The sequence below is a fragment of the Dreissena polymorpha genome, chromosome 4, assembly GCF_020536995.1.
Source record: "Dreissena polymorpha isolate Duluth1 chromosome 4, UMN_Dpol_1.0, whole genome shotgun sequence".
NCBI lineage: Eukaryota > Metazoa > Mollusca > Bivalvia > Myida > Dreissenidae > Dreissena > Dreissena polymorpha.
In genome coordinates, this window is record NC_068358.1 from 25,091,618 (window position 1) to 25,112,010 (window position 20,393).

At 34.3% G+C, this 20,393-nt stretch overlaps 1 protein-coding gene across 1 annotated transcript; it reads left to right on the forward strand.

The window, feature by feature from the left end:
* The first annotated feature begins 3,384 nt into the window (after window positions 1–3,384).
* LOC127876828 (diphthine methyl ester synthase-like) lies at window positions 3,385–19,571 on the forward strand. The gene is made up of 8 exons (XM_052422306.1): window positions 3,385–3,644; window positions 11,188–11,248; window positions 11,873–11,936; window positions 12,261–12,369; window positions 13,200–13,320; window positions 13,676–13,715; window positions 18,975–19,087; window positions 19,348–19,571. The coding sequence occupies exons 1-8, from the start codon at window positions 3,510–3,512 to the stop codon at window positions 19,566–19,568; spliced, it is 864 nt and encodes a 287-aa protein (XP_052278266.1). The 5' UTR covers window positions 3,385–3,509; the 3' UTR covers window positions 19,569–19,571.
* The last annotated feature ends 822 nt before the right edge of the window (window positions 19,572–20,393 follow it).

Genomic DNA, 20,393 nt, shown 5'->3' on the forward strand with positions numbered 1-20,393 from the left:
CCAGATTGATACGGTACGGTGTGTACTACGTAATATAAAGGGAAATATGCTTAGTTTGCGGCTCGGGTTCGATCGTGTGTTCTATGAAGCCCTTTGAGCAAAGACCTATCAATATACATTGATAGGTCTTTGCTTTGTGTCATCGTCAAGAATGTTTCGGAGGAGAATAGTAGGTCGTTATAGTGCAGAAGTAATAAATGAACCGATCATAATCTGACTTAAACGGTTATTGTTCGGTGTAGTACTTGATCCTTACTAATCTGAGTCATGAAATTCTTGACAGTGGTGTATACGGTTTTAATACAAATATACCGGTAGAACTAATTGAGACCTCAGACCTATAAAAAATGTATTTGTTGAGACCTATCAATTTACGTCGAAACAACACATTGAGAGTGCTTATACGTTTTTCATTGAATCAAATAACAAATGAACTTAATTTATGTACAGCGTTTGCATGTTCGTACACGGGTTTAAAGGGATCTTTTCACGCTTTGGTAAATTGACAAAATTGAAAAAAATTGTTTCAGATTCGTAAGTTTTCGTTTCAGTTATGATATTTGTGAGGAAACAGTAATACTGAACATTAACCATGCTCTAATATAGCCATTATATGCATCTTTTGACGATTTTAAAACCTAAAAATTATAAAGCGTTGCAACGCGAAACGATTGAATAATTTGGAGAGTTCTGTTTTTGTCGTTAAATTTTGTGAAACTACGAAGATTGCTTTTTATAAGGTATAAAATACATCAAGAATGTGTACTCGGCGGAATAGCTCAGTAGGCTAAAGCGTTTTTACTTCAGGACTCTGGCAGGACTCCAGGGGTCACTGGTTCGAAACCTGCTCCGGGCAATGTTCTTTTCCTTTTTTTTATTTTTTTTCTTGATTTTTTACTGGAGCTTTTACGATCCAATGTTTACATTTAGCAATATAAAGCATTTAATGAATAAGTTAAAAAAAATGCCAAAATCTGTGAAAAGGCCCCTTTAAAGAACTAATGAGACCTCATTAATCAGCGTCCAGGCAACTTTTGCATAGTGCTTACACGATTACAATTGAGGTTTTAAAAAAGCATTTGCTTATACCTATATTGAAACTTGCTTTAATTTGTTGGCCGCAAATGTTTAGGGGTCTAGTGTGCATTTAATGCAATAAATGCCGTAGACGCATATACGCGCCGATAATAAGAGGTCAATCAAAAACATGACTTTTGCCAGGCAATATATTTCCCCTACCGGCTCCACCATTGTCAGATTTTTTATATATATTTGTTGCCATAGCAACCACAATTTTTGACGTATGAACAAAATGTAATGACATGCATAATGTCCATATTGCCATCTATCTATGTTTCAAGTTTCATGAAAAAAATATGAAGAACTTTTAAGTTATCGCAGGATCCAGAAAACCACCATTTTCAGCAGTATTTCTTCTCTATTTGTTGCCATAGCAACCAGAATTTTTGACATAGGAACAAAATGAAATGACGTGCATAATGTCCATATTGCCATCTATCCATGTTTCAAGTTTCATGAAAAAATATTAAGAACTTTTGAAGTTATCGCAGGATCCAGAAAAGTGTTACAGACAGACAGTCTCACAGGCAGACAGACACACAGAGCGCAAACCATAAGTCCCCTCCGGTGAAACCGGTAGGGGACAATACAAGTTAATTTAAAAGTATGAGCGCCCTGTGATGCTCGTCGGAAACAATCAGATAAATACGGTTCATACTTACCGGTATATCGTGTCAATTTAACCAATGTAATAACCTAAGGAATGCCCAGTGAAGGTATTTTACGTATTTCGGATTAATAGAGCTTCATAAGATCTCTGTTGCAATTAAACCCATGATTGGACCTCATTATATACCAACTGCTCTCAAGATAAAAGTATGTCCTCGTATTCAGGCAGCAGACAGGCCAAAACCACATGAAACACCAGCTCTTCACCAAATTCAAAATTGGCCAGTCAGACAAGTGTCACTGTCAGACTGGGAACATAACACTTGCTGCCCACTACACGTCAACCTAAGGCGTTAGATCCTTGCGGAGGATACCAAGATGCATTTTTTTTTTTTTTTTTTTTTTTTTTTAGATTTTGTTGCTTGCTTGCTTTTGTGTTGCATGCACACTGTGATATACCCTTTTCTTTTTACTCATGCAACGAACCTGATTTTAATATAAATATGTAAGTTAAATCATTATAAGTAAAATAAACTTTCATTGAATATGTAAGTGCTTAAATTTTGGCTTTTTGTTGCTTGCTTGTTTAAGTTGCTAAAATTTTGGCTGCTTGTTGCTTGCATGTTTCTTATGTTTCATGCACACTGTGATATATGCTTTTTTATAAATAAGCTTAATCATTATTAAGTAAATATACTTTCATCACAACTATTGTAAATCCTTTAAGTAAATAATTATGTTTTAATTACAAGCTTACTTTTTTATGTGTTTATATCTTTTATATAGCTGCTAAGTTATTATATAGTTGCTTAGTTATTTTATAGTTGCTAAGTTATTATCATGTGCTTTGTTAGTAAACTAAATATGCCTTTGATATTTTAACAAGAAATATGAAAATTTATTTATTTATTTATGCCTTGTACATAACCATATTACTATTTATATGTGTCGGTCAATAGCTATACATAGCTAATGTTATACTGTTATTTATTGTTTAACCGACTTGAAATAAAAGTTTGTATCTTGTATCTTGTAAGATATACGGAAATCTGAAGAACGTGCAACTAACGGTCACCTTTCCACAGATCCTGCGTATCCATTTGAGTGATCGACAATAAGTATATACAGAATAAGCGCCATGTGAAGATTGTCGGAACGCATGCAGATTGATAGGGCTTCATTTGATATCCGTCTCAACTAAACCATTACCAAAACATGATAAGATTGTTTTGACGCAGATGATTAGAAGTTTATTATTTTTTTAAGTTACAGACCGTATGCACCTTGTTGACTTGACGCATACTATATGTTTACAATGTTTCTTTAATGCATAAACACCATTTAGCATTAAAGCATATGTGAATCAATATAAAGGGGAGAAGATTAATGTGGCTTCCATTGTTCTCTATCGTAATTGAACGCATGATATGCGAAATAGTAAAGACGCAGATGAATTAAGGTTCATTGCACAAAATGAAACACTGCTCCTGAAAATACAACAGTCAACAATTCTCAATGTTTGATGACGTAGTGCACACTGTTTTACAGTCTGCGTTTTCTAATCCATAGTTTAAACTGCATCTATCATATTTTTACGCAACTGTCAAAAGAAAACTAGTTTGTAACAATCGTTTTCATTGGTTTATTAAACACAAGTTCACCAATCAACAAGGTTTTACCGATTTTGCTGTCAATAAAGATGTCATTTCCGTTCCAGTTTTTCCCACGTGTGTAAACACCAAAAGTTGTGAAATGTATAAAAATTGAATGTGTTACTTGTATCGCCCTACTTGTATGCAAAGTCATTATCATTGTTAAGTATGTTTTATTTAGTTGGTTTAGGACTTGGGGACGCGAAGGACATAACTGTCAAAGGACTAGAAATAGTTAAAAATGCAAAAAGGGTTTATTTAGAGGCGTACACATCAATTTTGACAGTTGGAAAGGATGCATTGGTTAGTATTTTTACAGTGCTTCATGCTGAAAGTAAATTGTAATACAGTTGAGCACACAAGGACACAAAATGCATATGATAGGCTTGGTAACATACAATACATAAGGGTTATGGAGGTTTCGGTAAATGACAAGTTCGGTAAATTGATTTATAGAGTAAAAGCCGTGGAGGTTTCGGTAAATTGATTTTATACAGGAGGTATACCTACAAAGAGGTGTTAATGACACCTATTATCGGCTTACAATAACATTAGGGGCATTTATTTGCAAACTGTGGATTAATTTTGATGTACATTAATTGAGTTGTTTGGCACTAATTAAATTATCTGTTTAAATGTACGATGTTCGCAAAGTGTTATTATTAATTATCCAGGCTTGCAACCTATTAATATTCTAATCGATGGAGGTAAATTATATATTAAGGTCATGATCGTTTTGTAATTTATATATGTTTTTAAACAATTAGTTGATAAAAACCTTAATTAAAGAGTATTAGTTAAAAAAAATATAATAATGTGGCTCTTACAAGAGGTGGCCTCCACAGGATGGCATAGACGCATCGACGCACGAGCGTGTTCAGCCAACCTTGGTCTTTACAAGTTGGCCAACCTTCTCAGAGAGGAATCTGAGACAGTTGATCTACATATACGGCTGGTGAGCCAGCACCTTCTCACGAAGATCAGACGGAAGAAGTATGTTACGATACACGGCAGACTACATCAAGCATGGGATGACTACGAAGAGGAGAAGCTGACAACCACTGAACTTCTGAGGATCATCAGCCACATCAATGCCCTTGGACCATCCACAGCGGTCCACCACATGCTCGACGACGACGAGTCTTGAACGATGAACGACTAATATGGTTGAAATGTAACATTAAATTGAACAGTGTCGTACATGTATCTCATTTGTATTAGAAAATCTGAATGATAATAATGTGTCTTATTAACATTGTAGTGCGTCAAAAAAGTATCTAATTAATATGTGATTACTCCCTCATTTTTTTTTAAATGACATGAAATATTCAAATATATATATTGTATCCAAGGTTTAGTTGTTGCTTATTTATAATATATGGTAAAGAAAACGGATTACAAAGTAAGTCAGTTATTATTTTTTTATTGATCATTGTTTAGGCAAAAAATGATATCAGTTATTTTGGCCGTAAAACCCATTGTTCCAGTACAGTAGCCTGGTGCCTGTGTATTAATTTGATAATATAATGATCATCACGGCAGCTTGCTATTACACAGTGTATTAATTTGGCTGACGTTGTGTTAGATGTCATTTTTATCAGTTTTCAATTATGTGTATCTCTTCGCTTAACTCAACGTTCAATGACACGCGCACTTAACATAATTATAAAACATAACGCGTATCATTATATTACTTTTTATTAATTAAGTACACGTATTAAATTTTATATATTGTTTTTTCTTGTGTTTTTCTCAACCAGAAAGAAATAATGAAACATATAAATAAATATAAAATTCAACATGAAATCATTTTTATTAAATCATAAGAAACTTTTTAAAATAGCATTAAACTTAATTGAAGAGCTTACATTGATTCCGCCATAAATCATTATTTCTTATTACTTTTATGTTACTATTATGTTATTTAAATAAAAGCACCAATTTAAAAAACAAACAACAGTATTGCGTTATTTAAATCGTAAAATTAACTAGAAATTTCCTAACAGAATTCGTTTTTCAGAGGTAGCTCATTCATTTCCCTTAATTCTTTACCTTAGGCATAGCATTAATTACTCAACTCAAAAGTAATCCACAGTTTGCAAATAAATGCCCCCAATGTTATTGTAAGCCGATAATAGGTGTCATTAACACCTCGTTGTAGGTATACTTCTTCTATAAAATCAATTTACCGAAACCTCCACGGCTTTTACTCTATAAATCAATTTACCGAACTTGTCATTTACCGAAACCTCCAGCACCCATACATAACTATCGGATCCTTCAGTATTTGTTGTAAATAATAAAGTAATCCTAGAGGAAAAACTGCACCACACTTAGTACGGTCAAGTTACCATTACCGGATAATTACCCATAGTGGATCACTTAGATGTTCAAGACTGCGTATCACGATAAATAGTTGACATTTTTAGATGATATTTTTCACACAGCATCTTCAAGGCCTGTTCTTTAAAGCGCATTGATTAAGTCGTAATCGGAGCTACTCTTAGTTTAACTTTTCGGTATGTTTTGCTGACATGTGTATACGACTATGTTTACTTCAGATATGATCAGATATGATTCAAACAATTTACATGGTTTATAAGATGCCCATATCTTTTTGATCTTTTTAGGATTTTTAACAGATAATTCACACAAGAACACCATGCGTTAAGTGTAGATACAAGATCACATATAGGAAACAATCAATAACAAAAAAAATGAATATAATTTTTAACTGGAAATGTATTAAAACTTGGTCATTGTACATGTAAACAACACAGTTTGTGTTTTGACAGTTCAAATAGTGTTTTAGATGCCCTCTGAGTGGTTTCGATCACATGATCCGTTATGACTACAACTGATCCGTTAATGCATGAATTCTGGGGCATGAAAAAGGTATCACAAATACATTTTGCCTGTGTTTAAAATAAGACGTGTAATGTGCTGAATCAGTAAGCAGAGGTAATATTTAATCAAACAGGTGTAAAAGAAGTCTCAAAACATTTATTGCTTTTCACCAGAACAACTTTATTACGCTACTGATCCGGTAATGGTAACTTGACTGTACATCTATATGAATGGTGTGTATGGTATCCTTCAATGACCACATAACGGATCACTAAAAATAGAGTTACAGAATTCCTTAACTAATGCAAACAATGCAACAACATTACTTAATTCCCGTGAAATCCATGTAAAATTAGCTTTTTCATAGCATGATTAACCAAGCAAAGCCGATAGTTTCATACACACTGCAACAAAAATCACTACTTGCATGATTGACCTATCTACAGTGATGTCACACCAAAGGGAAAGTAGGTGGCATTGCAATTGGCAATAAACATGTTGTGTTTACACTTGTGGGTTCGCCTGCTTCTTTAATATATGTGGAAATTTCGTGAAGGGGACCAAAAAAATTGTTATAATCTATGTGATATGGCAGGGTTCCCAGCCAACCTGGAAATCAGGGAAAACCTGGAATTTTTTTTTCACTTTTTCCAGTCAGGGAAAAGTCAGGGAATTTGGAAAAAGTTCCTAAAATCAGGGAAAAATCAGGGAATTTTGTTAGGTCAAACTTTTCCGACTTGTGTCGAGAAGTCCCTACGATTAAAACAGCAAATCGATTCCTCTGCATGCCTATGGTGGATTTGTAGTACACATGTAACTTAGTTATGTCTGCAACTGCTATTTATTGAGGATGCCTAAAACAAGAAATAGGTAGAAATTATGATCCTGGAATTTTTATTTTCCATCAGGGAAAAATCAGGGAATTTTGTTCATACAAAAAGCTGTGAACCCTGTATCAGTGTATGGATAAATTTTGATAATTTAGTCGAAGTGAAATTTAGAAATTCATTAAAACATGTTTGTTCATCATTTTTGTTGTATTAAAATTTGTATTTATTTTTCAATCGTGGTATTGGTAATGAAACAAAATACTTGAAGCGCATGAAATTGTCGTCATCTCGAGAGTCTCGTTCTAAATGCAAACAAAATCATTGGAAATAGGTCACCAACATATACATATTTATGGGAACCCCTGTAACACCTCTTGAATTCTCAGGTCCACTTTATATTGAGCTACTGTTTACTATTGTGGGCAATATTTATTTATTAAAAAATACCTGTCCTCTTTGCGAGTTTGGTCATTAAAAAAACTGAAGCACGCAATATGGGTCCTGACTTTGACTGGAAATACCCTTGCCATGCATGCAGCTATCTGGGTGACAGTAGAAAAATCTTCCCATAAGCATAAGTTGTCCAGCGTGGCTAGATTTTAAAAAAATCGCTAAAAATATCAACATATCTAGGCCAAATTCAAATCTGTCATGCATGTCAAAAAACTTGGTCACCAGGTCAAATGTTAGTAAAAACCGTGTAACCACTCTAGAAGCCAAATTCATGACATAATCTTGATGAAACTTGCTCAGAATGCTAATTTAAAAAATATCTAGTGAATATGGGTCAAGTTTTTCAAAATACTTGGTTGCCTTGTTATAAATGTGGAAAAACCTTGTAACAACACCACAAGCCACTGTAACACTCGATCTTGATGGAAGCTTGGTCTGAATGTTTATAGTCACAGTATCTGTTTCTTATTAAAGTCTTTGTCACATGTGTAAATACATTGTAAACTAGCTCCAGGTTATCTCTAAGAAAAATCTTATAAAAATGCCACATTTATGGCTCAGTTGCGATGAACTTTTATAGCATTTTCATGCCCCCATATCGAAAAATCGGGGGTATATTGTTTTGGGCCTGTCTGTCATTGTATGTGTGCGTCTGTGTATCTGTGTGTCCTGTCCCAAAACTTTAACCTTGGTCATAACTTTTGCAATTTTGAAGATAGCAACTTGATATTGGGCATGCATGTGAATCTCATGGAGCTGCACATTTTGAGTGGTGAAAGGTCAAGGTCATCCTTCATGGTCAAAGGTAAAAAAAAACAAATCCAAGAAAAGTAATAAGCTTTAAAGGGAGATAAGTATGTTTACCTGCCAAATGAATTTTTTTTAAATAAATAAATCAAAGCGGAGCAGTAGGGGTCATTGTGTTTCTGACAAACACATCTCTTGTTTATCTTGAAAATGTTTTTGCCAAGTTTTAATTGTGTTATGTGTGCAGAGCTCCAGATAATTTTTTCAGCCGAGGGGTATTTCACTCATGAAATTTTTATTTGATGAGTGAAAATCAAAATCCGATAATTTTAAGGAGTATTTATGTTCAAAGGATCAGAATTAATAATAAATTACACATGTAATGTTAACTCGCTATAACAAGCAGTCTTGTACACAATAAAGCAATCACTTTTTTGTATTTAATTGTGATTTTTTTGTTTTTTGCCCTCGGCTTATAAGCAGCCATTAATCTCTTTTTCCGTCTTGATTTGGCAAGCCATTGTTTAGCACACACTGTACAGCCACGATCAAAATCGTCTAAGCTTGGCCCACAAAACTTGTTTATTATATGTGTATTTTGGCGCCATTTAAACAGTGCTTGAATGTAAAAGTTTTTCCATAGTGCCACACAAGAGATGAACTGAAAGCATAAATTATATGCTTTAAGTTGGGCGATTTGGGTTTTATCAAATGTGATGTCAAATGTTTTTATGTTTTTCACCATAAGCGTTTATCGATTCTCAACAATGCAGCGGGGAGCCCGTTGTGTCAACATCGGCCTTTATCGTGGGCCAACATTAAATGATACCGTTCTGACAGAGGAGTAAATTATGTCGGGAACCACATTTTATACATAGATGGTGAAGTCACTACGTTTTTACCAGTTTTTACCAGTGTGTCATCTTTACATGAATTTATAGCATGTATAATCACAGGCAGCAGTATCATAAATTTGCCCCCCCCCCCCCCCCTTGAGTTTGATTCAAGAAGATTCACACAATTGGTCACCTGGTCAATCTTTGACAATTGGTTTATCTTGAAGAACTGGGATGCGTGCTTTTGAAAGATCAAGGCCTTCTGATAATTTTATTTGTAAGAAACATAGATCTTGTGGAGACTGAGAGTTGTATAGAAAAATGGTTTCAAGATCCAAGAACACAGATTAAATTTTGAGACTCGTAGGATCATCCAAATCTAAACTTGTCATAATTGGATTAATTTATTTGTTTTGCAGTGCAAAAATCATATAGGATTATTTTTATTTTCCTTGTTTATTAGCTCACCTGAGCGATAGCTCGGGGTGAGCTATTGTGATCACTCAGCGTCCGGCGTCCGTCCGTCCGTAAACAATTTGTAAACATCTTCTTCTACTAAACCATTGAGCCAATTTCAACTAAATTTCATGTGGAGCATCCCTAGGTCATGGGACAAAAGAATTGTTAAAAAAAATTTGATCACATAACCAAGATGGCCGCCATGACCATATATGGTAAAAACCTTAAAAAATCTTCTTGTCAGAAACTGCTCATCAGATTTTCAAAAAATTTCACAGGGATGACCTTTTAAGGCTCCCCTGAAAAAGTTGTTCAAAGAAATTTGATTAGTCAAAAAACATGGCCGCAGAAGCTCGTTGAACTTTGCATGTTTATTCGTTTTTGCCTATTTTGTGAAAACTTTCATTTGAATGATAATTTAAGAATGCATACGCGGCCAACAGGGCACACTCTGAACAATATTACTGAAGCAACTGGTCTGTAATCCTAAATCTATAATTATCAGTCCAATGAAACATCATCCTTTTAGTAAAATACAGTGAATCAGTAAAAATATTATCAGAATATGAGATTTTTTGTATATTTTGTATGTTAAATATTGTGTTAATGTTTAATTTTGTTAATTAATATAAATATAAGCAGGACAGGGGAGGTAATACACTACAGGGGAAACAAATGCAATAAGTTTAAATTTATTGTTACAGATTTGCCTCCCTTGTAATATATTTAAATTTTACCAAATGTAAGGCTTACTGCATTTTTGTAATGCATACTACTACTACTACTACTACTACTACTACTACTACTGCTACTACTGCTGCTGCTGCTGCAGCAGCTGATCTGCTGCTACTATACTACTACTACTGACTACTACTTCTACTACTACTACTACTACTACGACCTAATACGACTACTACTACGTACGACTCGATGCTACTGATAGACGAATAATACACTGACTACTGACACTACTATACGGCTTACTACTGACGACTACTACTACTTACTACTATACGACTGAGACGACTACTACTTACGACGACTACTGACTTCGTAAGAAGCGCTACTAACTACTACTACTACTGACGGCGACGACTACTACTACTACTTACTACTTTATACTACTACTACTACTACTACACTACTTAATCACTACTTACTACTACTACTACTTCTACTACTACTATACTACTTCGGCTGCCACCACCACCACCACCACCACCACCACCGCCATTCACAGTGACAAAAAACGTATTCACAAAATGGCTGCTACTACAACTTATAGCCCATGTAGGGGGGCATGCATGTTTTACAAACAGCCCTTGTTATTTTGAACTCCACCTTCTCAGAATAGTTTAGTTCCTTTGGGTCTTAGGTGAGCGCCTTAGGGCCCATGGCCCTCTTGTTAAATCTATTATCTGATTGTACAGTAATAAAAATCAAAATGCTGACAACTTAGCAGTTGATCTGCATACAAACCTTTTGTATAAACACAAAATAAGGTAAACTGGGCATTGTAAATAATGACATTACTTATTAAACATCAATTACATCTCAATGACTAAAGACCTTAGATAGCTTTGGTGTTTCTTTCATCCCTCTGTGACCTACCGTCATAGCAGTTTTACTGTACATTTGTAGATTGATTTCCATTTTCAACAAATGTGATTTCAGGAGACATTTTATGGACGTCCTGTGATATTGGCTGACAGACACCTGGTGGAATCAGAGTCTGGTAAAATATGATAATGCAAATTAACAGAATAAAGCCGGTGTGAACAACTTCAACCAAATGTAAATAAGCCATGCTCTTGGAAAATGGGTCTTAAATTCTTAATGCAGCTACATAAAATGACATCTTTGATAAGCCCGTGCAGTTGTGTAGACTGTATAGGCTTATCAGGGACAATACTTCGTGCACATGCATTAAGTCCCCTTTCCCCAGAGTGTGGCTGAAATATTTGTATGCCCCCGGATTGAATGATCGGGGGTATATTGTTTTTGGCCTGTCTGTCATTCTGTGGAAAACTTTAACCTTGGTTAAAGTTTTGCTATAACTTTTGCAATATTAAAGATAGCAACTTGATTTTTGGCATGAATGTGTATCTGATGGAGTTGCACATTTTGAGTGGTGAAAGGTCAAGGTCATCCTTCAAGGCCAAAGGTCAAATATATTGCTTCAAAGCAGCGCAGAAGGTGGCATTGTGTTTCTGACAATCACATCTCTTGAATTGATTAACATGATATGAACAAAAGAAATATTATGAGCATAAAAAATGCTATGTTTCACCTCGTATGACCATAAAATATTTCAAAGGGAGTGAAGTTTCAACCTTTTATTTTTTTTGCATTATTGCAGACACACTGCTTGATGATTCAGCCACGGAAGACATTGCGTTCTTGGTTGTTGGAGATCCATTTGGGTTAATATCTTACTTCTTGAAAAATTGTGTGCTTCGTGAGCCTAGGATAAATGCAGAGTGGAATAATTTAACTATTTAGCGATTAAATTTTGTGGTAGAACATGTAGTTTCAGCTTTGTTCATTTGTCTATTCATTTTTCGGTCACAGTCTCATGTCAGTGCTATTTCTCAACAAGTTATAGTTTGAATTCTCAAAAAAAAAAGAAGCACTTTATTAAGAGAATGTTATTTCATATAAATGTTATGTATTTCACTAAAACCCATTTAGCAGGTGGTGATAACATTACGTCTTGATGATGAAAAATGCACATTGTATTTTCCCAGTGCCACTACTCACACAGATCTTGTATTGCGGGCCCGACAGAAGGGAGTTCCATACCAGGTGGTGCACAACGCGTCCATCTTGAACGCCATTGGCTGCTGTGGACTACAGGTGACATAAAGATGTTTAATTATATGAGCCTCATTCTGTGGAAATAGGGCTTTACAAATGTATGCATGTGCCTACCAGAGCTCCAGATAAGGATTTGTGAAATAAGTAACGTTACTGTCACTGACAGAAAAAAAAGGAGTAACGCTTAAAATCAATTAGTACCTTTACTACCATATCCAAAAATACAGGTAGTACTGTACTACCCGTGTTCTTGGATATTGAAGGGTGTATAACTGACTTTACAGAAACATTTGCAGCAATTATAATAAATATATGTAGCTTCTTAAACAGTTACTGTATTAGGTTTTCCATTCTGAATTATAATGCAAATACAACTACCCATTAAAACCCATGACTAATACTATTTCGTCATTTTTCTTGACAAGAATCTGGAAACCCTTATCTGGAGCTGTGGCCTACAGTGTCCTGGCAGATCAGTCTGTGTAGTCCACACAGGCTTATCAGGAACAACAATTTTGCTCTATGATATTGTTTGTGTAAAGGAAGTTACTTCTTTAAGAAAATCCAGTAAAGTGCTGTCCCTGATTAGCCTTTGCAAGATGCATAGGCTGATCTAGGATGACTCTTCATGCACATGCACTAAGGCCAGTTTTAAAGAATAAGGCCAATATCAACAATATTTTACACTCTTCTGTATTTGTGCGAGAATACAGGCAATAGATTATTACTGCAGTTTTTATGGACTTCAATGAAAATGCAGTGCAACCCCCTTAGAAATCGACACTGTTTAATGCTCTAACATTGTTGAAAAACATATGTACAATAACATTTATTTTGTATAATTTGTCATTTTTGTGACATTGTTTCAGCTGTACAACTTTGGGGAGACTGTTTCCATTGTGTTTTGGGACGAGAGCTGGCGGCCTGAGAGTTTCTATGACAAGATCGGTGCCAACCTGAACCGCAGAATGCACTCACTGTGTCTGCTAGGTGAGTGGGATTTTAATGTCACTTTTTGTTCGTTAAGTAGGTAATCTGTTGTTAAGATAATTTTACCTGGGTTATAAAAGAAAATCAGTTAGTCAAATCACAGCTTATTGTGTCATTTCTGTTTTAATATAATGCCTTATACAATAATATACAGTAAAAAGATTTTCAAGACATGGTACATAAATATATGGGAAGCATATAAATAAGTAAACCAAATTTTCAGCATTTATTGAAGATAAAAGGTAGATCATTGTCATATTTTAATGAAGATGTTGTACAATTGTATAATAATATTTAAATAATTGCGTAGATTTTTTGTATCACACTAGTTAGTGCACACGTGATTCTATTTCAGACATCAAAGTTAAGGAGCAAAGCATTGAGAATCTTATGAAGTGAGTATATAAGTTTAAAATGATCCGGTAAATAATGTTAATAAAATAATTTTATTTCAACTGTGACAAAATTGAAAAACTTTATAATAATAATATTGTTAAAAAACATTAACTGTGATAATGCTAGTAATCAGACTCTAATTGTCCACATGTTACTACACATTAAATATAATAGTTTAATACATATGTTATGTTAAAAACCAGATGTTTTACTATTATGTTTGTTAAATTTAAAATCATTTGATTATGGACACATTGTTTTACATTCTGTCGTCAAGTTTCTTTTTTCCTTCTGAAACACTAATTAAAAAAACTAGGCTTGTCTCAACTCTACAGCACGGCCGTTAATCACGCGCGCCACCTTTTTTTTGCGATGCATTAATAACTGAGCCAATGCAACTTCCGAGGTGGCGCTCAGGCCCGGATGTTTTGAAATTTCATGGACAACTTTACAGGGTGATTAGGTTTAATATGTTTGTACAACATATTTCGCAGTATTTTAACAAATCGGGCAATGTAGTGCGATTCAGCGAAGATTGAGTCGTCTAAAAATGTTCAGACACGTGCATTCGCAACCCATTTAAAAACGTGAGAACCTTTATAAGCTGTGGCATGGTGGAGTTTAAAAAGCATTCCGATGAGTTTTTCATGTGTGACGAGAAAATATCCACCCAATTAAATCGCCAACGGCATCAAACGATTGCGTCCAACATAAATTAGATGCTGCATGCACAAAAATATTGGCTTCTTGTCGACGTAGTAGATAATTTTGCAGTTTTCCAAAAGAGATGGAGCCAATGCTTAGGAGGTGGCGCTAATGATAGGAGGTGGCGCCAATGCAGGATGTTATCAATTAACAGTCGTATCGCAATGACATTATCACATGACGTAGATTTGATGGATAATGATATTTGTTATATTAAATTTATTTTTCAACGTACATACGAAGGCCCAAATCTTTACAGAACATAAACACAATATGTTATAAATATAATGTAGTTTTTTAAATATATAAGTGATCAACTCAATTAAGAAGTCACCAACATGAATGAAACATATTGTACGGTGTATACCAACAATTTGTAATACTCAATCAAACCAATAACTTAATGTTCAATATTATCAAAATAATTCATCGACATCAATATTTGTTTACAGTATGAAAGTTCACGAAATAAGTATAAGATAACACTTCTTCTTGAAACTATGATTTGTGGCCGTTAATCCAAATGCTTAATTTACTAAAAGACCAAGGTCAACAAATCTTAACTAGGCTCAGTTATGTTGTTTTTCCGAACTATTAACTCCAAAAAATGAAGATAGCTCGGTCTTTTTCCGTTAACATATTTGTATAAATCATGTTAAATGTTGTTATCTTACAAAGACGATCGTTTAAATCCATCAATACATCATTAGAAAACTACTTTTTCTAATTAATACGCACGCGACTCAAATGTGCTGAAGTAGTCAACTTACAAAAATAATGTAAGTTCTGTAAGCGTAATAGAAACCCAAAGACCTATAGATTTCATCGTAATCTATAGGTCTTTGCTTCAAATTAGCTATAAATGTGCATTGGCGCCACCTCCTAATCTGAGCGCCACCTCCTTGGCATTTGCTCCATCTCTTTTTGAAAAATATAAATTTATCTATTAGATCGGCTAGAAGCCGACGTTTTTGTGCACGCACTAACTTGTACAGGTTTAAAGCAATCGTTTTATGTAATGAGCGATTTAATTGGCAGGGAATTTGCTCGTCACACAGGCAAAAGACATCGATTTGCATTTACGAATTCTACCATGCCACAACTTATAGACCAATTCACGCGTGACGTCACGCGCACCTGCGTATCTTTATCCGTGCTACTCTGGTAGGCAAAAGAAAGACACGATCAAAGGGGAGATATCGAGCACGATATTTATTGTCACGCTCTACATCTATATTAAATACATTATTTAATATATTTTGACATGTATACGATCATTTTTAGATTTTAGATTTAAACATCCCAAAAGTTGTTGTACTGTACTTAAACAAATAAGAATAAAAACAAACAATAAATAGATCGATTCCATGCACACAGCATATATTAACCTACCACTATGATAATCCATAATCCATCTGTTATTAAGTATGCAACTAAAGAACAGGGTCTGAACTAATAACAATTTGTTTATGTGTTAAGGAATCTTTGAGTATCAGATCAAATTTGTTAAATCGTATAACGTAATTTACCCATTGTTCATCTTATGTACCCCAATATACATTTGATTTATTCATACTCGTGTTTGTTGAAATATGTTTTCTGGCGCGTATCAATATCAACCACATGACTGTGATGTTGACGAGGTACATTGTGCAAGTCAACTAAAAAAAGTCTTCCAAAACATTGAACTAAATTTTACAATCATATCATTCTGTAATCTGACTATAGCTGATTACATCAATGCACACATTATAAACTCGGTAGTATTATTGGCAAAATATTTTATTTTTAAATGCAAACAGGCAAACCGGAAAAAAAAACAACACCATAAATAGATTTTCTTGTGTCCTTTAAATAATATAATTTAACAAAAGGAATTAATCGCGACTTTACAAAATAAATTACATAATTTTATATTGTATATTCGTTGTGCGCTTTTTGTGCTCAATGGGTACACCTACCCTAAAAAAAAAAGTAAATATACTTTGTGACATAGTTTCACCTACCTTAAAGCAACATATATGTATTTTTATTGTTATATACAAAATATATTATGTTGACGATGGGAGTAAAAAGGAAATTACTAAAAAAAGTATTGTCTGTCTGTCTAGGAAAACTAACACTTTGACACATTAAATTAATTTAATTTAATTGGTTTGATTTGATTGTTTGCATCAATCTTAAAATCGTGTTAGCCTTTGTATTCCGGTGTTTAATTGCCCCCTTTGCTCGGCACAAGCCGATTATCTCGTTTTGATCAGATATTGTCCCTACTTAACTAACAGCAAAGTGTCATAAACTACAGCAGGGACCTATACAAACAATAGGTCCCTGACCACAGGTGGTATATGAAAGTCTGGTCATTAAACACAATTGATGATACCACCATGTCTTCTCTTTCTAGTAGTATTGAGCAGTTATTTGGGGTTGAGTAATATACCGCCAAAGTTCAACTGTTCAATTAGATTTGCTACATATCGTAAAAAAATAATAAAATAATTTGTCCAGTATATATTAACAGAAAATGTACGCTTTGAAGATACTAGCCTGTTTGCCAATAATTTATAACAAAACGTATTTAATAAATGGTAAATGTACATTTATTTAATGCTTTCCGGTGGTTTATAGAGAAATATCAGTGAATTAAAACTGATAATTTCACTGTTTCAAACAGTGAAAATTATCAGTGAGAATTATCGATAATTTTCATTGTTTACTGTGAAATGACGTCATTTTTTTGACGAAATGACGTCATTTTCCCAGCGAAATTCTTTAGTTGAACACTATAACAATGTATATAAACTGTGAAAAAAAGCATAAAATAAAAAGAAAATTTGTTGGATTCAGTGGATTATCGATTTTAATTCACTCGTGATCATAGAAAATATATATTTTCACTCGTGGCTGCGCCACTCGTGAAAATATTATTTTCTATGATCACTCGTGAATTAAAATCGATAATCCACCGAATCCAACAAATATCCTCTATATAATCATTAAACGTATTTAGCGGGTACCGGTTAATGAAAACTACGTCATTCCGTTTGAAGATTGAATGTTACGGCCATGCACAAACGACATCATGAAAACAAGAAATTACGTATGACTACCGGGGTAAATAATATTTACGAAAAATAAAAAACAATGTAGATATATATTATAACATGTGAGATATTTTTATTTAATGCTTTCCGGTGGTTTATAGAGAAATATCAGTGAATTAAAACTGATAATTTCACTGTTTCAAACAGTGAAAATTATCAGTGAGAATTATCGATAATTTTCATTGTTTACTGTGAAATGACGTCATTTTTTTGACGAAATGACGTCATTATCCCAGCAAAATTCGTTAGTTAAACTCTTGAACAATGTATATAAACTGTGAAAAATGCATTAAATAAAAAGAAAATTTGTTGGATTCGGTGGATTATCGACTTTAATTCACTCGTGATCATAGAAAACATATATTTTCACTCGTGGCTGCGCCACTCGTGAAAATATTATTTTCTATGATCACTCGTGAATTAAAATCGATAATCCACCGGATCCAACAAATATCCTCTATGTCACTCATATACACTTGTAAAGGAATTTCAATATACATGAATTCACAGGTTAATTTGCATCATGTGAAGTTGTGTTTTTCAGTTGTATATTTCGATTCAGCTATAGTGTTATTCACCTTAAAAACAAATCATCCAATTTAAAAGAAAATGATCATAACATTTAAATACTGTCATGCACTACGCTTTTAATAGGGCTTTGTTGTACCGGTATGTCAGATTTTAATGCACCCCTTTTCTTTCACTCATTTTTTTTTACCACACTTTCATACTCATACAATTGATAATTATAATTATATAATGGGATGCTTTATTATTTTTTGTAATTTTTGAAGTCCTTCTGCAAGAAATACAACGGCTAATGCATAGCTTTGTTTTGTGAAATTGTCGGTGTTTAGTCTTCAGACCACCTTTACCTTGATGCTAATGACTAACGAGTATATATTTTTTTATAGATAAGAATACATGTATTAATTAAACAATATTGACATTAAAAATGCAATATCTTTAATAGTATTTAGGTGTTATGATGTTGTTGTTAATGTTTTCGATATATTGACTAAACACGTGCCGTTATTTATATGACATAGTGTTTATCGTTACTGTACCCAGTGCTTTTGCCTACCAGCGCAGCGCGCATGCGCGAAAATTCGGAATCAAAACAATAACAATGAATTGGTCTATAATGGTCCTCACTTTTTGAAATGGGTTGTGATTGAATGTTTCTGTACATTTTTAGATGAATTTATAATCGCTGAATCGCACTACATTGGCCGATTTGTTAAAATACTGCGAAATGTCTTGAAAATCATATTAAACCTAATCACCCTGTTAACTTATCCGTTAAATTTCAAAACATCCTGGCCTGAGCGCCACCTCTGAAGTTGCATTGGCTCATTTATTAATGCATCTCAAAAAAGAGGTGGCGCGCGTGATTAACGGCCGTGTACAGGTCTCAATAATGTACATGTATTCCAACCGCTATTTTAGAGGTCGTAAGATATTTGAGCCTCCTCGCTACATGTCTGTGAAACAAGCAGCTGAGCAACTACTGGAAATCGTCGACAACAGACGATCACAGAATGTGCCAGAGGCAGATATACGTATGCATTACTTCATTACATTATCAATATTATATAATTGATAAAAGTAGTTTATATGTTTTGTATTGTGTGTATTGAACTTAAAAATAAAAGGAAAATATTGTCAGATTTGTAATGAATACCTTTATTCAATTTGTACATCAATTTTTTGTGTAACTTGATTTATCAGCCAAAACATGATAAGCTACATGGATATGCAAATCTTTGATGAAATAATACATATTTTAATGTGTCAAAATAACAAACATTTCTTGGTACAGGTCTAAATGAGGACAGTATCTGTGTAGGCGTAGCGAGGGTTGGAGCGGAGACGCAGACCATCTGTACCTCCACCTTGAAGAGCATCGTTTCATGTGACCTCGGGGGTCCACTTCACTCACTTGTCATCCCTGGTCAAATGCACCCCCTCGAACTGGACATGCTCAAACTGTTCACGACTGACCAGTGTGTTATAGATATATTGAATAAACTGTATACTTAAAAATTTGTGTTTTTCCTATGTAGCTGTTTAACCCAGCTTTTCACCGTAAATGCACCTTTACATAACGCCAGCAGACCTTAATGAATACACACCATTTATTCTATTGGCTGATTTAAGCATAATCCCCTGGAATATTGGCAACATCACCGCGTCTTTGTAGTATGGGATGTAACACTAATCAGTGTTGGGAAATCCGGACTACACTCTGCACTATTTGGACTAGTTACAATTTATGCATTACCGATGAATCCAACCCAAGGGTCATTGCTGGGTCAGTAAATCGTCAGGGGAAGACGGAATTCCTCATCTTGATAACAAAGTACTGCTTTAAAGATATCAAATAACACGAATTTTAGGGAGAGAAATCCTATTTGTAAATGCGAATTGTGTTGCATTGTGAGAGAAAACTACCGAAATACTGAAGTGCCCATGATAAAAGGGAAATTGTTTGATTATCTAGCCACACATGTGTGACACACGCGGTCAGTCTGTCTGAATATCTTTCCTACAAGTCAGAATAGCCAGTTTGCTATAAATAACACAGCGTGACTTCAATTTTCTATCCGAAAGTATTGTGGTGTGTTGGTCCATTTACAGGATGCAATGAGATTTTTAAAGACCCGCATCATGCGAAAATGGGACTTATGCAATACATGTATAATGCCAATGTAACTCCATTTCAGCCTTCAGAGTCTTCCGGATATGCATACTAAGAAGATACCACGAAACCGTACGTGCTTTTGATAGTGGAAAGCATGGCCACTGACCAGACTGCGGAAGTGCGCAGACTGAGCTTGAGCTATGCTGGCCGCATATGCCATAAGA